Raw genomic sequence first — 17960 nt, 5'->3', positions numbered from 1 at the left:
CCCCCTGACCCAAATCACCCTGGGACCCCCCGACTCAAATCCCACAAGGTCCAGGACCCCCTGACCCAGTCTGGATATCCCTGGGACCCCCGACTCAAATCCCACAAGGTCCAGGACCCCCTGCCCTGGTCTGGATATCCCTGGGACCCCCGACTCAAATCCCACAAGGTCCAGGATCCCCTGACCCGGTCTGGATACCCCTGGGACCCCCGACTCAAATCCCACAAGTTCCAGGACCTCCTACCCCGGTCTGGATATCCCTGGGACCCCCGACTCAAATCCCACAAGTTCCAGGACCTCCTACCCCGGTCTGGATATCCCTGGGACCCCCCGACTCAAATCCCACAAGGTCCAGGACCCCCTGTCCTGGTCTGGATACCCCTGGGACCCCCGACTCAAATCCCACAAGGTCCAGGACCCCCTGCCCTTCCCCAAATCACCCTGGGACTCCAAATCCCAGGTTTTGGTGGGAATCCCGTATTCTGCATTCCCAAATCCCCCATCCTCGATTTTGGGGATGTCCCTGACATCCAAATCCCAGATTTTGGGGATGTCCAGATCCCCAAAAACTCAGATTTTGGGGGGGATCCCAGATCGGGGGTTTCCAAATCCCAGATTTTGAGAGGGAATCCCAGATCCCCAAATCCCCGATCCCCGATTTTGGGGCCGCGTTCCTGAACCCCCTGACCCTGCCCCATATGGCCCTGAGACCCCCGACCCCATCACAGCTCCAGGACCCCCCTGGGACCCCCACCCCAACCCCAGGAGCCCCCAGCGGGGGTCCCCGTTAATTTTCCCCCCAATTTTTGTCTCTAGACCCCCCCCCCAATTCAGGCCACAGCCCCCCCTGTGACCCCCATGACCCCCAAACCCACTCAGGACCCCCCAAATCCCCCTGTGCAGCCCCTACACCCCAAATCCAAGCCCCCTCCCCACTCCACGAACCCCCCAAATTTGGGGACCCCCCCCCTCCTCAGAACCCCCCTCTCTGCCTCCAAACTCGGGGGTCCCCCAACCCTTCCCCACCCCCAAAATCGGGATCCTCACCGTGTGACCCCCCCGTGACCCCCTCCCCACCCCCAAAATCGGGGTCCTCACCCCGTGACCCCCCCCACGACCCCCTCCCCATCCCATATCCCCCTATATCCCCCATATGTCCCAAACCCCCATATCCCCCTATACCCCCCATATGTCCCAACCCCCCACATCCCATATCCCCCTATATCCCCCATATGTCCCAAACCCCCATATCCCCCTATACCCCCCATATGTCCCAACCCCCCGATCCCATATCCCCCTATATCCCCCATATATCCCATATCCCCCCCGATCCCATATCCCCCTATATCCCCCATATGTCCCAAACCCCCACACCCCCCATACCCCCCCATATGTCCCAAACCCCCATAGCCCCCATACCCCCCCATATGTCCCAAATCCCACCCATAGCCCCCCCATCCCATATCCCCCTATATCCCCCATATGTCCCAAGCCCCCCATATCCCCCCTACCCCCTATATCCCCCATATCCCCCACATGCTCCATACCCCTAAATCCCCCCCTACCCCATATCCTCCTGCATCCCCCTATATCCCCTATATCCCCCATACCCCTAAATCCTCCCCTGCCCCCTATATCCCCCCAGATCCCCCACATCCCCCATACCCCTAAATCCCCCCTACACCCTATATCCCCCATACCCCCACATGCTCCATACCCCTAAATCCTCCCTATATCCCCACATGTCCCAACCCCCCCCATATCCCCCCCCATCCCATATCCCCCTATATCCCCCATATGTCCCAAGCCCCCCACATGCTCCATACCCCTAAATCCCCCCTATATCCCCCATACCCCCAAATGTCCCAAGCCCCCCATAGCCCCCCTACCCCCTATATCCCCCTATATCCCCCATCCCCCTAAATCCCCCCTACCCCATATCCCCCCCAAAGCCCCATATCCCCCCCACACCCCCTATATCCCCCATACATCCCACACCCCCCCAAACTCCCATATCCCCCCCACACCCCCTATATCCCCCATACATCCCACACCCCCCCAAACTCCCATATCCCCCCCACATCCCCTATATCCCCCATACATCCCACACCCCCCATATCCCCCCCATACCCGGGGGCGTCCCTATCCCCACACATCCCCCACATCCCCCCCAAATCCCCCACATCCCCCCCAAATCCGGGGGCGTCCCCATCCCTCCCCCACCCCGCGACCCCTCCCCATCTCTCCCGCCCGGTCCCACCGGGTTCCGGGGGTCTCCCCCACCCCGCGACCCCTCCCCATCTCTCCCCCGGTGTCACCGGGTTCCGGGGGGTCCCGGCGGCGCCCCCCGCCCCCTCCCCATCTCTCACCGGGTGTCGGGGGGTCTCCCCCACCCCGCGACCCCTCCCCATCTCTCCGCCCGGTCCCACCGGGTTCTGGGGGTCTCCCCCACCCCGAGACCCCTCCCCATCTCCCACCCGGTCTCACCGGGTGCCGGGGGTCTCCCCATCCCTGCCAACCCCTCCCCATCTCCCGCCGGTCTCACCGGGTTCTGGGGGGTCCCGGCGGCGCCCCCCGACCCCTCCCCATCTCTCCTCCGGTCCCACCGGATTCTGGGGGTCTCCCCATCCCGCGACCCCTCCCCATCTCCCCCGGTCCCACCGGATTCCGGGGGTCCCTTCCCCATCCCGCGACCCCTCCCCATCTCTCACCGGGTGCCGGGGGTCCCCTCCATCCTTCCCGACCCCGTGACCCCTCCCCATCTCTCCACCCGGTCCCACCGGGTGCCGGGGGTCTCCCCCACCCCGCGCCCCCTCCCCATCTCTCCCGCGGTCTCAACGGGTGCCGGGGGGTCCCGGCGGCGCCCCCCGACCCCTCCCCATCTCTCCCGCCGGTCCCACCGGGTGTCGGGGGGTCCCCCTCACCCCCGCCGACCCCTCCCCATCTCTCACCGGGTGCCGGGGGGTCCCCCCGACCCCGCGACCCCTCCCCATCTCTCCCGCGGTCTCACCGGATTCCGGGGGTCCCCCCACCCCGCGACCCCTCCCCATCTCTCCCCCGCCTGTCTCACCGGGGGTCTCCCCCACCCCGCCGACCCCTCCCCATCTTTCCTCCCGGTCTCACCGGGTGCCGGGGGGTCTCCCCATCCCTCCCGACCCCTCCCCATCTCTCACCGGATTCCGGGGGTCTCCCCATCCCGCGACCCCTCCCCATCTCTCCCGCCCGGTGTCACCGGATTCCGGGGGTCCCTTCCCCATCCCGCGACCCCTCCCCATCTCTCCGCCGGTCCCACCGGATTCCGGGGGTCTCCCCCACCCCCGCCGACCCCTCCCCATCTCTCACCGGGTGCCGGGGGGTCCCACGACCCCGCGACCCCTCCCCATCTCTCCCGCGGTCTCACCGGATTCCGGGGGGTCTCCCCCACCCCCGCCGACCCCTCCCGCGGTCTCACCGGGTGCCGGGGGGTCCCGGCGGCGCCCCCCGCCCCTCGCTGCCGCAGGTGCCGGTTCTCCCGGGCCAGGCGCTGCAGTTGCCCCTCGAGCTGCGCGATGCGGCGGCGCTGCGAGGCCAGGAGATGTCGCTGAGTCGCGATAATCCGGTTCAGCTCCAGCAGGTACTCGACAGCGCGATCGGGGGGCTCGGATCCCCCCGGGGGGGCCCCGCCGCCCCCCGCGCCCTCCATCCCCCCCCCTCCCCCCCACCGGGAGGGATTTAAAATAAAAAAAATTAAAAATAATAAAAAATTAAAAATGTGGGGAGGGGGCGAGGGTGGTGTGGGGGGGGGGTTTAAGGGTGGAAAAAATTTGGGGGGGGTGGAAAAGTTAAAAATAATTAAAAATTAAAATTTGGAGGGGTGTAAAATGTAAAATGGGGGGGGGGGGGATCCGGCAGCCCTGAGGGTGGGGGTGGGGGGGGAGGGGGAGTGTGGGGGGCCCTGGATGGGGGGTGGGGGGGGGGGATGGGGGGGCCCCCGAATGTGATGGAAGGGGGGGGGGGGGGATGGCCCGGCCGGGGGGTGGCGGGGGCGGGGGGGGGGTGGGGGGGGGGCGGCTCGGGGGGGCCCGATCCGGGCGCGGAGCTCGGAGGGAGGAGGCGAAGCGGGTGGGGGCGGGGCGGGGGGCGTGGTTAAGGAAGCCCCTCCCATCTCCTCCCCAAACTCCACCCCCCACCTCCCACCCGGCCGTGAACCTCCCCCCCCCCCCTCCCCATAATGGGGGGTTGGGGGGGGGGATGCGGGACACCCCCTCCCCCCCCCCCCCAAAAAGGGACCCCCAACCTTTTGCCCCGCCCCCTTAATTAATCCTAATTAACACCCCAAGGAGTTTTTTTTTTTGGGGGGGGTCAAGCCCAGCCCTTCCCCCCCTCCCCCCACCTTGGGGGCTCCCAGCCCCTCCCCCCCCAAACTTTGTGACCCCCACGCGACCCCCGCTGTGTGACCCCCCCCTCCCCTCCCCCCCTCGGTGCCACCCCCCCTGTTGTCCCCCCCCCCCCCCCCCCGATGTCACCTCCCCCCCCCCGGCGCTGCCGCCGGCTCAGCCCCGCTCTCGGTTGCCATGGCAACGGGTCACAAATAACTCGGGCTCTGATTGGGGTTCGGCCGCCGCACGGGGAGGGACCCCCGCCCCCCCAGACCCCCCCCCACGGACACCCCCAAAGACCCCAGACCCCTCCCAGCGCCCTCGGATCCTCACGGACACCCCAAAGACCCCCAGGAGCCCCCCAAATACCCCCAAACCCCCCAGACCCCCCCATCCCCCGCCCCCCCAGACCCCCCCCACGGACACCCCCAAAGACCCCAGACCCCTCCCAGCGCCCTCGGATCCTCACGGACACCCCAAAGACCCCCAGGAGCCCCCCAAATACCCCCCCCAAGCATCCCCCATCCCCCCCCCGGACCCTGCTCGGACCACTCGGGACCCCCCCAAAGCCCCCAGACCCCCCCAAAGACCCCCCGGAACCCCCCCCAAAGCCCCCCAGGGATCACTGCAGGTCCCCTATAGATCCCCTAAGGATCCCCTATAGCCCCCCTATAGATCTCCTCTAGATCTCCTATGGATCCCCTAGAGTCCCTATGGATCCCCTATAGATCCCCTACAGACCCTATAGATCCCCTTCAGCCCCTATAAATCCCCTATAGACCCTACAGATCCCCTACAGCCTCCCTATAGACCCTATGGATCCCCTATAGCCCCCCCATAGATCCCCTATAGACCCTATGGATCCCCTATAGACCCTATAGATCCCCTATAGACACTATGGGTCCCCTACAGGCCCCCTATAGATCCCCTACAGCCCCCTATAGATCACCTATACATCCATATAGCCCCTATAGATCCCCTATAGACCCTACGGATCCCCTACAGATCCCCTATAGACCCTATAGATCCCCTATAGCCCTCCTATAGACCCTATGGATCCCCTATAGATCCCCTATAGACCCTATGGATCCCCTATAGATCCTCTACAGCCCCCCTATAGACCCTACAGATCCCCTACAGCCCCCTATAGATCACCTATAGATCCATATAGCCCCTATAGATCCCCCTATAGCCCCCCTATAGACCCTATAGATCCCCTACAGCCCCCCTATAGACCCCTATAGATCACCTATAGATCCACATAGCCCCTATAGATCCCCTATGGCTCCCCTATAGATCCTCTACAGCCCCCCTATAGACCCTACAGATCCCCTACAGCTCCCTATAGATCACCTATAGATCCATGTAGCCCCTATAGATCACCTATAGATCCACATAGCCCCTACAGATCCCCTATAGCCCCCTATAGATCACCTATAGATCCACATAGCCCCTACAGATCCCCTATAGCCCCCTATAGATCACCTATAGTCCCCTATAGATCCCCCACAGCCCCTATACATCCTCCACAGGTCCCCTATAGATCCCCTATGGCCCTTATAGATCCCCTATGGATGTCCCACAGACCCCCTGCAATCCCCCTAGAGATCTCCTATAGGTTTCCTATAGATCCCCCTATAGATTCCCTATAGATCCCCCTATAGCCCCCCTAAATATCCCCTATAGATCCGATAGATCCTCTATAGATTCTATAGATCCCCCTATAGATCCTATAGGCCCCCTATAGATCCCTTAAAGATCCCCCGATAGATCCTATAGGTCCCCTATAGATCCCCCTATAGATCCCCTATAGATCCTCTAGATCCTCTATAGATTCCCCTATAGATCCCCCTATAGATCCTATAGGCCCCCTATAGATCCCCCTAAAGATCCTATAGGTCCCCTATACATTCCCCTATAGATCCCCTATAGATCCGATAGATCCTCTATAGATTCTATAGATCCCCCTATAGATCCTATAGGCCCCCTATAGATCCCCTGATAGATCCTATAGATCCCCTATACATTACCCTATAGATCCGATAGATCCTCTACAGATTCTATAGATCCCCCTATAGATCCCCTATAGGCCCCCTATAGATCCCCCTATAGATCCCCTATAGGCCCCCTATAGATCCCCCTATAGATCCTATAGGCCCCCTATAGATCCCCTATAGCCCCCTATAGATCCCCTATAGATCCCCCTATAGATCCCCTATAGATCCTATAGGCCCCCTATAGATCACTCTACAGATCCCCTATAGCCCCCCCCGCAGATCCCCTATTTTAATTTCATTTTAATTAATTTTAATTAATTGTAATTAATTGGAATTAATTTTATTTAATTTCATTTTTTATTTGATTTTATTTTCCTTCCCCCATTCCGGGGCAATTCCATAAAAACCGCGGGGGGGGGGGGGAAAGGGGGGGGCAGGACATGATTGAGGGGGGGGACCCCAAAATCGGGGGGGGCGAAACCCCCCAAAGTGGGGGGAGATGGAACAGCCCAAAATCGGGGGGGACCCCAAAATCAGGGGGGGGATGGAACAGCCCAAAATCGGGGGGGACCCCAAAATCAGGGGGGATGGAACACCCCAAAATCGAGGGGGGAACAAAGGGGACCCCAAATCTGGATGGGGGGGGCAGGACATGATCGGGGGGAGACCCCAAAATCGGGGGGGACCCCAAAATCAGGGGGGGGATGGAACAGCTCAAAATCGGGGGGGGACCCCAAAATCAGGGGTGATGGAACATCCCAAAATCGGGGGGGGGGGCCCAAAACTGGGGGGGGATGGAACAGCCCAAAATTGGGGGGGACCCCAAAATTGGGATGGGGGGGCAGGACATGATCGGGGGGGGGGGACCCCAAAATCGGGGGGGACCCCAAAATCGGGGGGGGATGGAACATCCCAAAATGGGGGGGGGGAGATGGAACAGCCCAAAATGGGGGGGGAACCCCAAAATCGGGGGGGATGGAACAGCCCAAAACCGGGGGGGGACCCCAAAATGGGGGGGGACCCCAAAATTTTGGGGTCCTCGGGATATTTTGGGGGGGGGTCCCTGGGACAATTTGGGGTCCCGGGATATTTTGGGGTCCCGGATTATTTGGGGGGGGGTCCTTGGGTTATTTTGGGGGGGGTCCCTGGGTTATTTTGGGGGGGGTCCATGGGATATTTTGGGGGGGATCCCGAGGGTATTTTGGGGTCCCCAGAATATTTTTTGGGGGGGGGGTCCCCGGGCTATTTGGGGGGGGTCCATGGGATATTTTGGGGGGGATCCCCGGGATATTTGGGGGGATCCTGAGGATTTTGGGGGGGTCCCGAGGGTATTTTGGGGTGGGGGAGGGGTCACTGCTCGTTGGGGTTGGGGTTGGTGTCCGGGTACTTGGTGAGGTCAAAGGTCAGCACTTTGCTGATGACGCAATCGCCTTGCTGCGGGTGGGGGAGGGGAGAGGGGAGGGGAGGGAGGGGTCACAGCCCGGCCTGAGACCCCCGACCCCCCCCCAAAAAAATCCCTGGAACCCCAAAATCCCCCTGAACCCCCCCCACCCCCAAACCCCCCCCCTCCCCCCCATTGGAAGCCCCTCCCCCATTGGGAACCCCTCCCCCATTGGGAGCTCCTCCCCCTTTAAGCCCCTCCCCCATGGAAACCCCTCCCCCTTTAAGCCCCTCCTCCATGGGAGCCCCTTTAAGCCCCGCCCCTTAAAGCCCCTCCCCCTGAAGCCCCTCCCCCATTGGCAGCCCCCATTAAGCCCCTCCCCCCATTAAGCCCCTCCCCCCATTGAAACCCCTCCCCCTTAAGTCCCTCCCCCCATGGAAACTCATCCCCGTTTAAGCCCCTCCCCCTTTAAGCCCCACCCCCATTGGGAACTCCTCCCTCATTGGGAGCCCCTCCCCCATTGGGAACCCCTCCCTCCTTAAGCCCCTCCCCTGTTGGGAGCCCCTCCCCCTTTAAGCCCCTCCCCCATGGAACCCCATCCCTCATTTAAGCCCCTCCCCCTTTAAGCCCCTCCATCATGGGAGCCCCTCCCCCCTTTAGCCCCTCCCCCATTTAAGCCCCTCCCCCCATTTGGGAGCCCCCCCTTAAGCCCCTCCCCCATGAGAGCCCCCTTAAGCCCCTCCCCTTGAAGCCCCTCCCACTTTAAGCCCCACCCCTTTTTTTGTTTTTCAGGGGGATTTTGGGGATTTTTTTGGTATTTCAGGGGAATTTTGGGGCCATTTTGGGGATTTTTTGAAATTTCAGGGGAATTTTGAGGGTTTTTTTGGTATTTTAGGGAAATTTTTTGGTATTTCAGGGGGATTTTGGGGATATTTTTTGGTTTTTCAGGAGGATTTGGGGCCGTTTTTGGGGTTTTTTTGGCATTTAAAGGGGAATTTTTGGGTTTTTCAGGTGGGTTTTGAGGATTTTTTTGTTTTTCAGGGGAATTTTTGGGTTTTTTTTGGTTTTTCAGGAGGATTTGGGGCCGTTTTGGGGTTTTTTTGGTATTTCAAGGGGAATTTTTGGATTTTTCTGGGGGATTTGGGGCCGTTTTGGGGGATTTCTGGCATTTCAGGAGGATTTTGGGGTTTTTCAGGGGAATTTTGGGGTTTTTCAGGGGAATTTGGAGCCATTTCGGGGAATTTTTTGGTATTTCGGGGGAATTTTTTGGTTTTTCAGGGGATTTGGGGCCATTTTTGGGGATTCTTTTGTTTTTCAGAGGAATTTTGGGGGGGTTTGGGTATTTCAGGGGGATTTGGGACCATTTTTGGGTTTTTTTTTGTATTTCAGGGGAATTTGGGGTTTTTCAGGGGGATTTGGGGCCATTTTGGGTATTTTTTTGGTATTTCAGGGGAATTTTGGGTTTTTCAGGGGGATTTGGGGCCGGTTTTGGGGATTTTTTTGGTATTTCAGGGGGATTTGGGGCCATTTTGGGGGATTTTTTTGGTATTTCAGGGGAATTTTGGGTTTTTCACGGGGATTTGAGGCCGTTTTGGGGATTTTTTGGTATTTCAGGGGAATTTTTTGGTTTTTCAGGGGAATTTTGGGGTCATTTTTGGGATTTTTTGGGTTTTTCAGGGGAATTTTGGGTTTTTTCAGGCAATTTTTGGGTTTTTCAGGGGAATTTGGGGCCATTTTGGGCGATTTTGGGGTTTTTCAGGGAATTTTTTGGTTTTTCAGGGGGATTTGGGGCCGTTTTGGGTTTTTTTTGGGTATTTCAGGGGAATTTTGGGGTTTTTCAGGGGAATTTTTGGAGTTTTTTTGGTTTTTCAGGGGGATTTTGGGTTTTTCAGGGGGATTTGAAGCCATTTTGGGGATTTTTGGGTTTTTCAGGGGAACTTTGGGGTTTTTCAGGGGGAGTTTTAGGGTTTTTAGGGGCATTTTTTTGTTTTTCAGGGGAATTTTGGGGTTTTTTTTGGTATTTCAGGGGGATTTGAGGCCGTTTTTGGGGGATTTTTTGGTATTTCAGGGTATTTTTGGGTTTTTAAGGGGAATTTTGGGGTTTTTCAGGGGAATTTTGGAGTTTTTCAGGGGAATTTTGGGTTTTTCAGGGGAACTTTGGGGTTTTTCAGGTGAATTTTGGGTTTTTCAGGGGAATTTTTGGTTTTTCAGGGGATTTTTGGGGTTTTTAGGGGCTTTTTTTTGTTTTTCAGGGGAATTTTGGGGTTTTTTTTGGTATTTCAGGGGGATTTGAGGCCGTTTTTGGGGATTTTTTGGTTTTTCAGGGGGATTTGGGGCCATTTTGGGTTTTTTTTTGGTTTTTCAGGGGGATTTTGGGAAATTTTTTGGTATTTCAGGGGATTTTTGGGTTTTTAAGGGGAATTCTGGGGTTTTCAGGGGGATTTGGGGCCGTTTTTGGGGGGTTTTTGGTTATTTCAGGGGGATTCTGAGGATTTTTTTGGTATTTCAGGGGATTTTTGGGGTTTTTTTTGGTTTTTCAGGGGGATTTGGGGCCATTTTTTGGGATTTTTGGGTTTTTCAGGAGGATTTGGGGCTGTTTTGGGATTTTTTGACATTTCAGTGGAATTTTTGGTTTTTTCAGGGGGATTTGGGGTCGTTTTTGGGATTTTTTGGTTTTTCAGGGGAATTTTGGGTTTTTTCAGGCAATTTGGGGGTTTTTCAGGGGAATTTGGGGTTTTTCAGGGAATTTTTTGGTTTTTCAGGGGGATTTGGGGCCGTTTTGGGGGATTTTTTTGGTATTTCAGGGGGATTTTGGGGATTTTTTGGTTTTTCAGGGTGATTTGGGGCCGTTTTTGGAGTTTTTTTTGGTATTTCAGGGGGATTTTGGGGGTTTTTCAGGGGAATTTTGGGGATTTTTTTGGTTTTCAGGGGCATTTGGGGCCGTTTTGGGGGGATTTTTTGGCATTTCAGGGGGATTTTGGGGGTTTTTCATGGGAATTTTTGGGTATTTCAGGGGAATTTTGGGGTTTCTTTTGTTTTTCAGTGGAATTTTGGGTTTTATTTTGCTTTTTCAGGGGAATTTTGAGCCCTTTTTGGGGTTTTTTTTTGGGTACCTCGGGGTAGACGCCGATCAGGCTCTGGGCCTTGGTGTAAAATTCCTCCTTGAGGGAGATGACGATGGCCTGGAAGTTGGCGGCCGATTGCTCCTTGATGTAATTGGCCACCTGGGGAACCCCAAAAAACGGCTTGGAACCCCCAAAACCACCCCTGAACCCCGAAAAATCAACCTAGAAAGGCAAAAAATGGACCTGGCACCCCAAAAATGGATCTGAAAGGTCAAAAAATCAGCTCAGAACCCCCAAAAAATGAAGGTAAAACCTCAAAAAATGGACTTGGCACCCCAAAAATGAACCTGGAACCCTAAAAATGGACCTGGGGAACCCCAAAAAACAGCTTGGAACCCCCAAAACCACCCCTGAACCCCGAAAAAATCAACCTAGAAAGGCAAAAAATGGACCTGGCACCCCAAAAAATGGATCTGAAACCTCAAAAAATGGACTTGGGACCCCAAAAAATGGAGCTAGGACCTTGAAAAATGGACCTGGCACCCCAAGAAATGGACCTGAAACCCCCAAAATGGACCTGGCACCCCAAAAATGGAGCTAGGACCGTGAAAAATGGATCTAGCACCCCAAAAAATTGATCTGGAACCCTAAAAATGGATCTGGCACCCCAAAAAATGAATCTGAAACCACCAAAAATGGACATGAAAGGTCAAAAAACCAGCTCGAAACCCCCAAAAATGAAGGTAAAACCTCAAAAAATGGACCTGGCACCCCAAAAAATGGATCTGAAACCCTAAAAATGGACCTGGGGAACCCCAAAAAACAGCTTGGAACCCCCAAAACCACCCCTGAACCCCGAAAAATCAACCTAGAAAATCCAAAAATGCGCTCAGCACCCCAAAAAATGGATCTGAAACATCAAAAAATCAGCTCAGAACCCCCAAAAAATGAAGGTAAAACCTCAAAAAATGGACCTGGCACCCCAAAAAAAGGATCTGGAACTCGAAAAATGGACCTGGCACCCCAAAAATGGACCTGAAGCCCCCAAAATGGACGTGGTACCCCCAAAAATGGACCTGGCACCCCAAAAAATGGATCTGAAACCCTAAAAATGGACCTGGCACCCCAAAAAATGAACCTGGAATTCAAAAAATGAACCTGGAACTCAAAAAATGGACCTGAAACCTCCAAAACGGATGTGGTACCCCAAAAAATCGACATGAAACCCCTCAAAAATGGACCTGGCACCCCAAAAATGGAGCTAGGACCTTGAAAAATGGACCTAAAACCCCAAAAAATGGACTTGGCACCCCAAAAATGGACCTGGAACCTCAAAAAATCAGCTCAGAACCCCGAAAAATGAAGGTAAAACCTCAAAAAATGGACTTGGCACCCCAAAAAATGAACCTGAAACCCCAAAAACTACCTTGGCACCCCAAAAAAACTGACCTGGCACCCCAAAATTGGGGTGGGGAAGCCCAAAATTGGGAGGGGAGCCCCAAAATTGGGAGGGGAGCCCCGAAATTGGGAAGGGAACCCCGAAATTGGGAGGGGGAGCCCCAAAATTGGGGAAGGGAACCCCAAAATTGGGGTAAGGAGCCCCAAAATTGGGGAGGGGAACCCCAAAAATGGGTGGGGATCCCCAGAATTGGGATGGGGAGCCCCAAAATTGGGAGGGGACCCCGAGAAGGGGGAGGGATCCCCAAAATCGGGGAGGGGAACCTCAAAATCGGGGAGGGGAACCCCAAAATTGGGGAGGGGAGCCCCAAAATTGGGGAAGGGAACCCAAAAACTGGGGTGGGGATCCCCAAAATTGGGGTGGGGATCCCCAAAAATTGGGGAGGGGAACCCCAAAATTGGGGTGGGGAACCCCAAAATTGGGGAAGGGAACCCAAAATTGGGGAAGGGAACCCAAAATTGGGGAGGGGATCCCCAAAAATTGGGGAGGGGAGCCCCAAAATCGGGGAGGGGACCCCCAAAATCGGGGAGGGCCCCCCCAGTTCCCACCTTGCCGATGTTGGTGTTGTCCAGCGCGGCGTCGATCTCGTCCAGCACGAAGAACGGAGCCGGTTTGTAACTGGGGGGACACAGAGTGAGACCCCAAAAATGGGACACCCCAAAAATGGGGACCCCAAAACTTGGATACCCCAAAAATGGGGAACACCAAAGTGGGGACACCCCAGAAGTGGGAAACCCCAAAATTGGGATACCCCAAAAATGGGGGACCCCGAAACTGGGGAAACCCCAAAATTGGAGAAGCCCGAAACTGGGGAACCCCGAAATGGGGAACCCCAAAATGGGGAACCCCAAAACTGGGATACCCCAAAAATGGGGAAACCCAAAAATGGGGAACCCCAAAACTGGGGCACCCTGAAATGGGGAACCTCAAAATTTGGCTGAGACCCCCAAACTGGGGAACCCCAAAACTGGGGAACCCCGAAACTGGGGAGCCCCAAAAATGGGGAACCCTGAAACTGGGGAACCCCAAACTGGGACACCCCGAAACTGGGGAATCCCAAAAGTGGGGAACCCCAAACTGGGGGACCCCAAAATGGGGAACCCCAAAATTGGGATACCCCAAAAATGGGGAAACCCCAAAAATGGGAAACCTCGAAACTGGGAGACCCCAAAATGTGGAACCCCGAAAATGGGGAACCCCAAAACTGGGACACCCCAGAAGTGGGGAACCCCAAAATTGGGATACCCCAAAAATGGGGAACCCCAAACTGGGGAAACCCCAAAATTGGAGAAGCCCGAAACTGGGGAACCCCAAAAATGGGGAACCCCAAAATTGGGATACCCCAAAAATGGGGAACCCCAAACTGGGGAAGCCTGAAACTGGGCACCCCAAAACTGGGATACCCCAAACTTGGCATCCTCAAACTGGGGAACCCCGAAATTGGGATACCCCAAAACTGGGGAACCCCGAAATGGGGAACCCCAAAAATGGGGAAACCTAAAAATGGAGAACCCCAAAAAGGAGCACCCCAAAACTGGGGAACCCCAAATCTAGGATACCCTAAAAGTGAGGAACCCCAAAATGGGGAACCCCAAACTGGGGAACCCTGAAAATGGGACACCCTGAAACTGGGGGACCCCGAAACTGGGGGACCCCAAAAATGGGGAACCCCAAAAATGGAACACCCCAAAACTGGGGAACCCCGAAATTGGAGAACACCAAAATGGGGAACCCCAAAATTGGGGAACCCCAAAATTGGGATACCCCAAAATTGGGATACCCCAAAAATGGGGAACCCCGAAAATGGGGAACCCCAAACTGGGACACCCCGAAACTGGGATACCCCAAAAATGGGGAAACCCCAAAAATGGGAAACCTCGAAACTGGGGGACCCCAAAATGTGGAACCCCGAAATGGGGAACCCCAAAACTGGGACACCCTAAAGTGGGGAACCCCAAAATTGGAGAAGCCCGAAACTGGGGAACCCCAAAATTGGGGAACCCCAAAATTGGGATACCCCAAAAATGGGGAACCCCGAAACTGGGATACCCCAAACTGGGCACCCCGAAAATGGGGAACCCCAAAAATGGGGAACCCCGAAACTGGGGAACCCCAAACTGGGCACCCTGAAACTGGGCTGAGACCCCAAAACTGGGCACCCTGAAACTGGGGAACCCCAAAAATGGGATACCCCAAAAATGGGGAACCCCAAAACTGGGGAACCCCGAACTGGGAACCCCAAAAATGGGGAACCCCGAAATGGGGAACCCCAAACTGTGACACTTTAAACTGGGGAACCCCAAAACTGGGAACCCCAAAATTGGGATATCCCAAACTGGGCACCCCAAAACTGGGATACCCCAAAATTGGAGAACCCCAAAATTGGGGAACCTCAAAAATTGGATACCCCAAAACTGGGGAACCCCAAAACTAGGCTGAGACCCCTAAACTGGGGAACCCCAAAAGGAGCCATCCCTGGGTTTTGGGGTCCCCCCGATGGATTTTGGGGTCCCCCTGATGGATTTTGGGGTCCCACCTGTGGATGGCCAAGAGCAGAACCAGGGCAGCCAGGGGGGGATTTTGGAGGATTCCCGCCCAGTTTTTTTGGGATTTCTCCCAGGATTTGGGGATTTCTCCCAGGATTTTGGGGTCCCCCCGAGTTTTTGGGGTCCCCCCGATGGATTTTGGGGTCCCCCCGATGGATTTTGGGGTCCCACCTGTGGATGGCGAAGAGCAGGGCCAGCGCTGCCACCGTTTTCTCCCCCCCGGACAGGTTGTCCATGGGGCGGAAACGCTTCCCGGGCGCCACGCAGTTGTAATTGATCCCGTCCAGGTACGGCTCCTCCGGGTTCTCGGGGCCCAAAAATGCCTGAGGGGACATTGGGGACATCATTGGGGACATCGTTGGGGACATTGGGGACACTCAGGTGACACTGGTGACATTGGGGACACAGGTGACACAGGGGACATTGAGGTGACGCAGTTGTAATTGATCCCGTCCAGGTACGGCTCCTCGGGGTTCTCCGGGCCCAAAAATGCCTGGGGGGACATTGGGGACATCGCTGGGGACATTGGGGACACTCAGGTGACACATGGGACACATGGGACACTCAGGTAACACAGGTGACACAGGGGACATTGAGGTGACGCAGTTGTAATTGATCCCGTCCAGGTACGGCTCCTCCGGGTTCTCCGGGCCCAGGAACGCCTGAGGGGACAATGGGGACACTCAGGTGACACATGGGACACTGAGGTGACACAGGTGACACAGGAGACACAGGGGACACACAGGTGACACAACTGTCATTGATCCCGTCCAGGTACGGCTCCTCCGGGTTCTCGGGACCCAGGAACGCCTGAGGGGACATTGGGGACATTGGGGACACTCAGGTGACACAGGGGACACTCAGGTAACACAGGTGACACAGGTGACACAGGGGACATTGAGGTGATGCAGTTGTCATTGATCCCGTCCAGGTACGGCTCCTCCGGGTTCTCCGGGCCCAGGAACGCCTGAGGGGACATTGGGGACATTGGGGACACTCAGGTGACACTGGGGACACATGGGACACTCAGGTAACACAGGTGACACAGGGGACACACAGGTGACACAACTGTCATTGATGCTGTCCAGGTACGGCTCCTCCGGGTTCTCGGGGCCCAGGAACGCCTGGGGGGACATTGGGGACATCGTTGGGGACATTGGGGACATCGTTGGGGACATTGGGGTGACACATGGGACACTGAGGACACTGAGGACAATGAGGTGACACAGGTGACATTGGGGACACAGGGGACATTGGGGACACAGGGGACATTCAGGGGACACTGAGGTGACACAGGTGACACAGTCAGGACTCCTGGGGGCTCAGGAACAGCAGGGGGATGGGCGGGGCCAGCCCCGTGCCCACCTGCCCAGGTGTGTGCCAGCCTGCCCAGGTGTGCCCAGGTGTGTGCCAGCCCCGTGCCCACCTGCCCAGGTGTGTGCCAGCCCATACAGGTGTGCCCAGGTGTGTGCCAGCCCATACAGGTGTGCCCAGGTGTGTGCCAGCCCCATGCCCACCTGCCCAGGTGTGTGCCAGCCCATACAGGTGTGCCCAGGTGTGTGCCAGCCCATACAGGTGTGCCCAGGTGTGTGCCAGCCCCATGCCCACCTGCCCAGGTGTGTGCCAGCCCTGCCCAGGTGTGTGCCAGCCCTGCCCAGGTGTGTGCCAGCCCATACAGGTGTGCCCAGGTGTGTGCCAGCCCCATGCCCACCTGCCCAGGTGTGTGCCAGCCCATACAGGTGTGCCCAGGTGTGTGCCAGCCCATACAGGTGTGCCCAGGTGTGTGCCAGCCCCATGCCCACCTGCCCAGGTGTGTGCCAGCCCCGTGCCCAGCTGTGCCAGCCCATACAGGTGTGTGCCAGCCCTGCCCAGGTGTGTGCCAGCCCCGTGCCCAGGTGTGCCAGGCTCACCTGGGCGCTGCTGTTGCGTGACAGCGCTGTGTGTGACAGCTGTGCCAGCCCATACAGGTGTGTGCCAGCCCTGCCCAGGTGTGCCCAGGTGTGTGCCAGCCTGCCCAGGTGTGTGCCAGCCCCGTGCCCACCTGCCCAGGTGTGCCAGCCCTGCCCAGGTGTGCCAGCCTCACCTGGGCGCTGCTGTTCCGGGACAGTGCTGTGTGTGACAGCTGTGCCAGCCTGCCCAGGTGTGTGCCAGCCCTGCCCAGGTGTATGCCAGCCCATACAGGTGTGTGCCAGCCCCATACAGGTGTGCCCAGGTGTGTGCCAGCCCATACAGGTGTGTGCCAGCCCTGTGCCCACCTGCCCAGGTGTGTGCCAGCCCATACAGGTGTGTGCCAGCCCTGCCCAGGTGTGTGCCAGCCCTGTGCCCAGGTGTGTGCCAGCCCCATGCCCACCTGCCCAGGTGTGTGCCCACCTGCCCAGGTGTGCCAGCCTCACCTGGGCGCTGCTGTTCCAGGACACCGCTGTGTGTGACAGCTGTGCCAGCCCATACAGGTGTGTGCCAGCCCCACACAGGTGTGCCCAGGTGTGTGCCAGCCCATACAGGTGTGTGCCAGCCCCACACAGGTGTGCCCAGGTGTGTGCCAGCCCCGCCCAGGTGTGTGCCAGCCCCACACAGGTGTGTGCCAGCCCTGCCCAGGTGTATGCCAGCCTGCCCAGGTGTGTGCCAGCCTGCCCAGGTGTGTGCCAGCCCCATGCCCACGTGCCCAGGTGTGTGCCAGCCCTGCCCAGGTGTGTGCCAGCCCTGCCCAGGTGTGTGCCAGCCGTGCCCAGGTGTGCCAGGCTCACCTGGGCGCTGCTGTTCCGTGACAGCGCTGTGTGTGACAGCTGTGCCAGCCTGCCCAGGTGTGTGCCAGCCTGTCCAGGTGTGTGCCAGCCCCGTGCCCACCTGCCCAGGTGTGTGCCAGGCTCACCTGGGCGCTGCTGTTCCGGGACAGCGCTTTGTAGATCTCGTCGATGTTGGTGGCCACGGCCTCGAAGCAGGAGTTGAAGCGGTCGAATCGCTCCTTCTTCATCTGCTCAAACGCCTGCTTGGCCTTCTTGGCGCGCTTGCGGGCCGCCTCGAACTCTGGGGACAGCAGGGGACAGTCAGGGGACAGCTGGGGACAGCCAGGGGACATCAGGGACATTGGGGTTAGGACACGGGGACACCAAGGGGACATCCCCAGGACAGCCCTGCTCGGCCTTCTTGGCGCGCT

The 17960-nt window shown here is 57.4% G+C and overlaps 1 protein-coding gene across 1 annotated transcript in view; it reads right to left on the bottom strand.

Annotated features, from left to right (window-relative positions):
• Positions 1-7369: 7369 nt before the first annotated feature.
• Positions 7370-17960, bottom strand: part of SMC1A (structural maintenance of chromosomes 1A) — a 63203-nt gene continuing 52612 nt past the window's right edge. Inside the window, exons 22-26 of the mRNA XM_084224022.1 lie at positions 17676-17830; positions 14978-15129; positions 12809-12878; positions 10850-10960; positions 7370-7789 (exon numbers count right to left, since the gene is read on the bottom strand). Coding sequence (XP_084080148.1) covers positions 7706-7789; positions 10850-10960; positions 12809-12878; positions 14978-15129; positions 17676-17830 — 572 coding nt within the window. The 3' untranslated portion in view covers positions 7370-7705. The remainder of the gene's footprint in view (positions 7790-10849; positions 10961-12808; positions 12879-14977; positions 15130-17675; positions 17831-17960) is intronic.

The sequence above is a fragment of the Fringilla coelebs genome (genome assembly GCF_963513975.1).
Source record: "Fringilla coelebs genome assembly, chromosome: 33".
In the NCBI taxonomy this organism is placed as follows: Eukaryota; Metazoa; Chordata; class Aves; order Passeriformes; family Fringillidae; genus Fringilla; species Fringilla coelebs.
The sequence above is the reverse complement of the archived record's forward strand: the minus strand, read 5'-3'. Positions and strand labels throughout refer to the sequence as shown.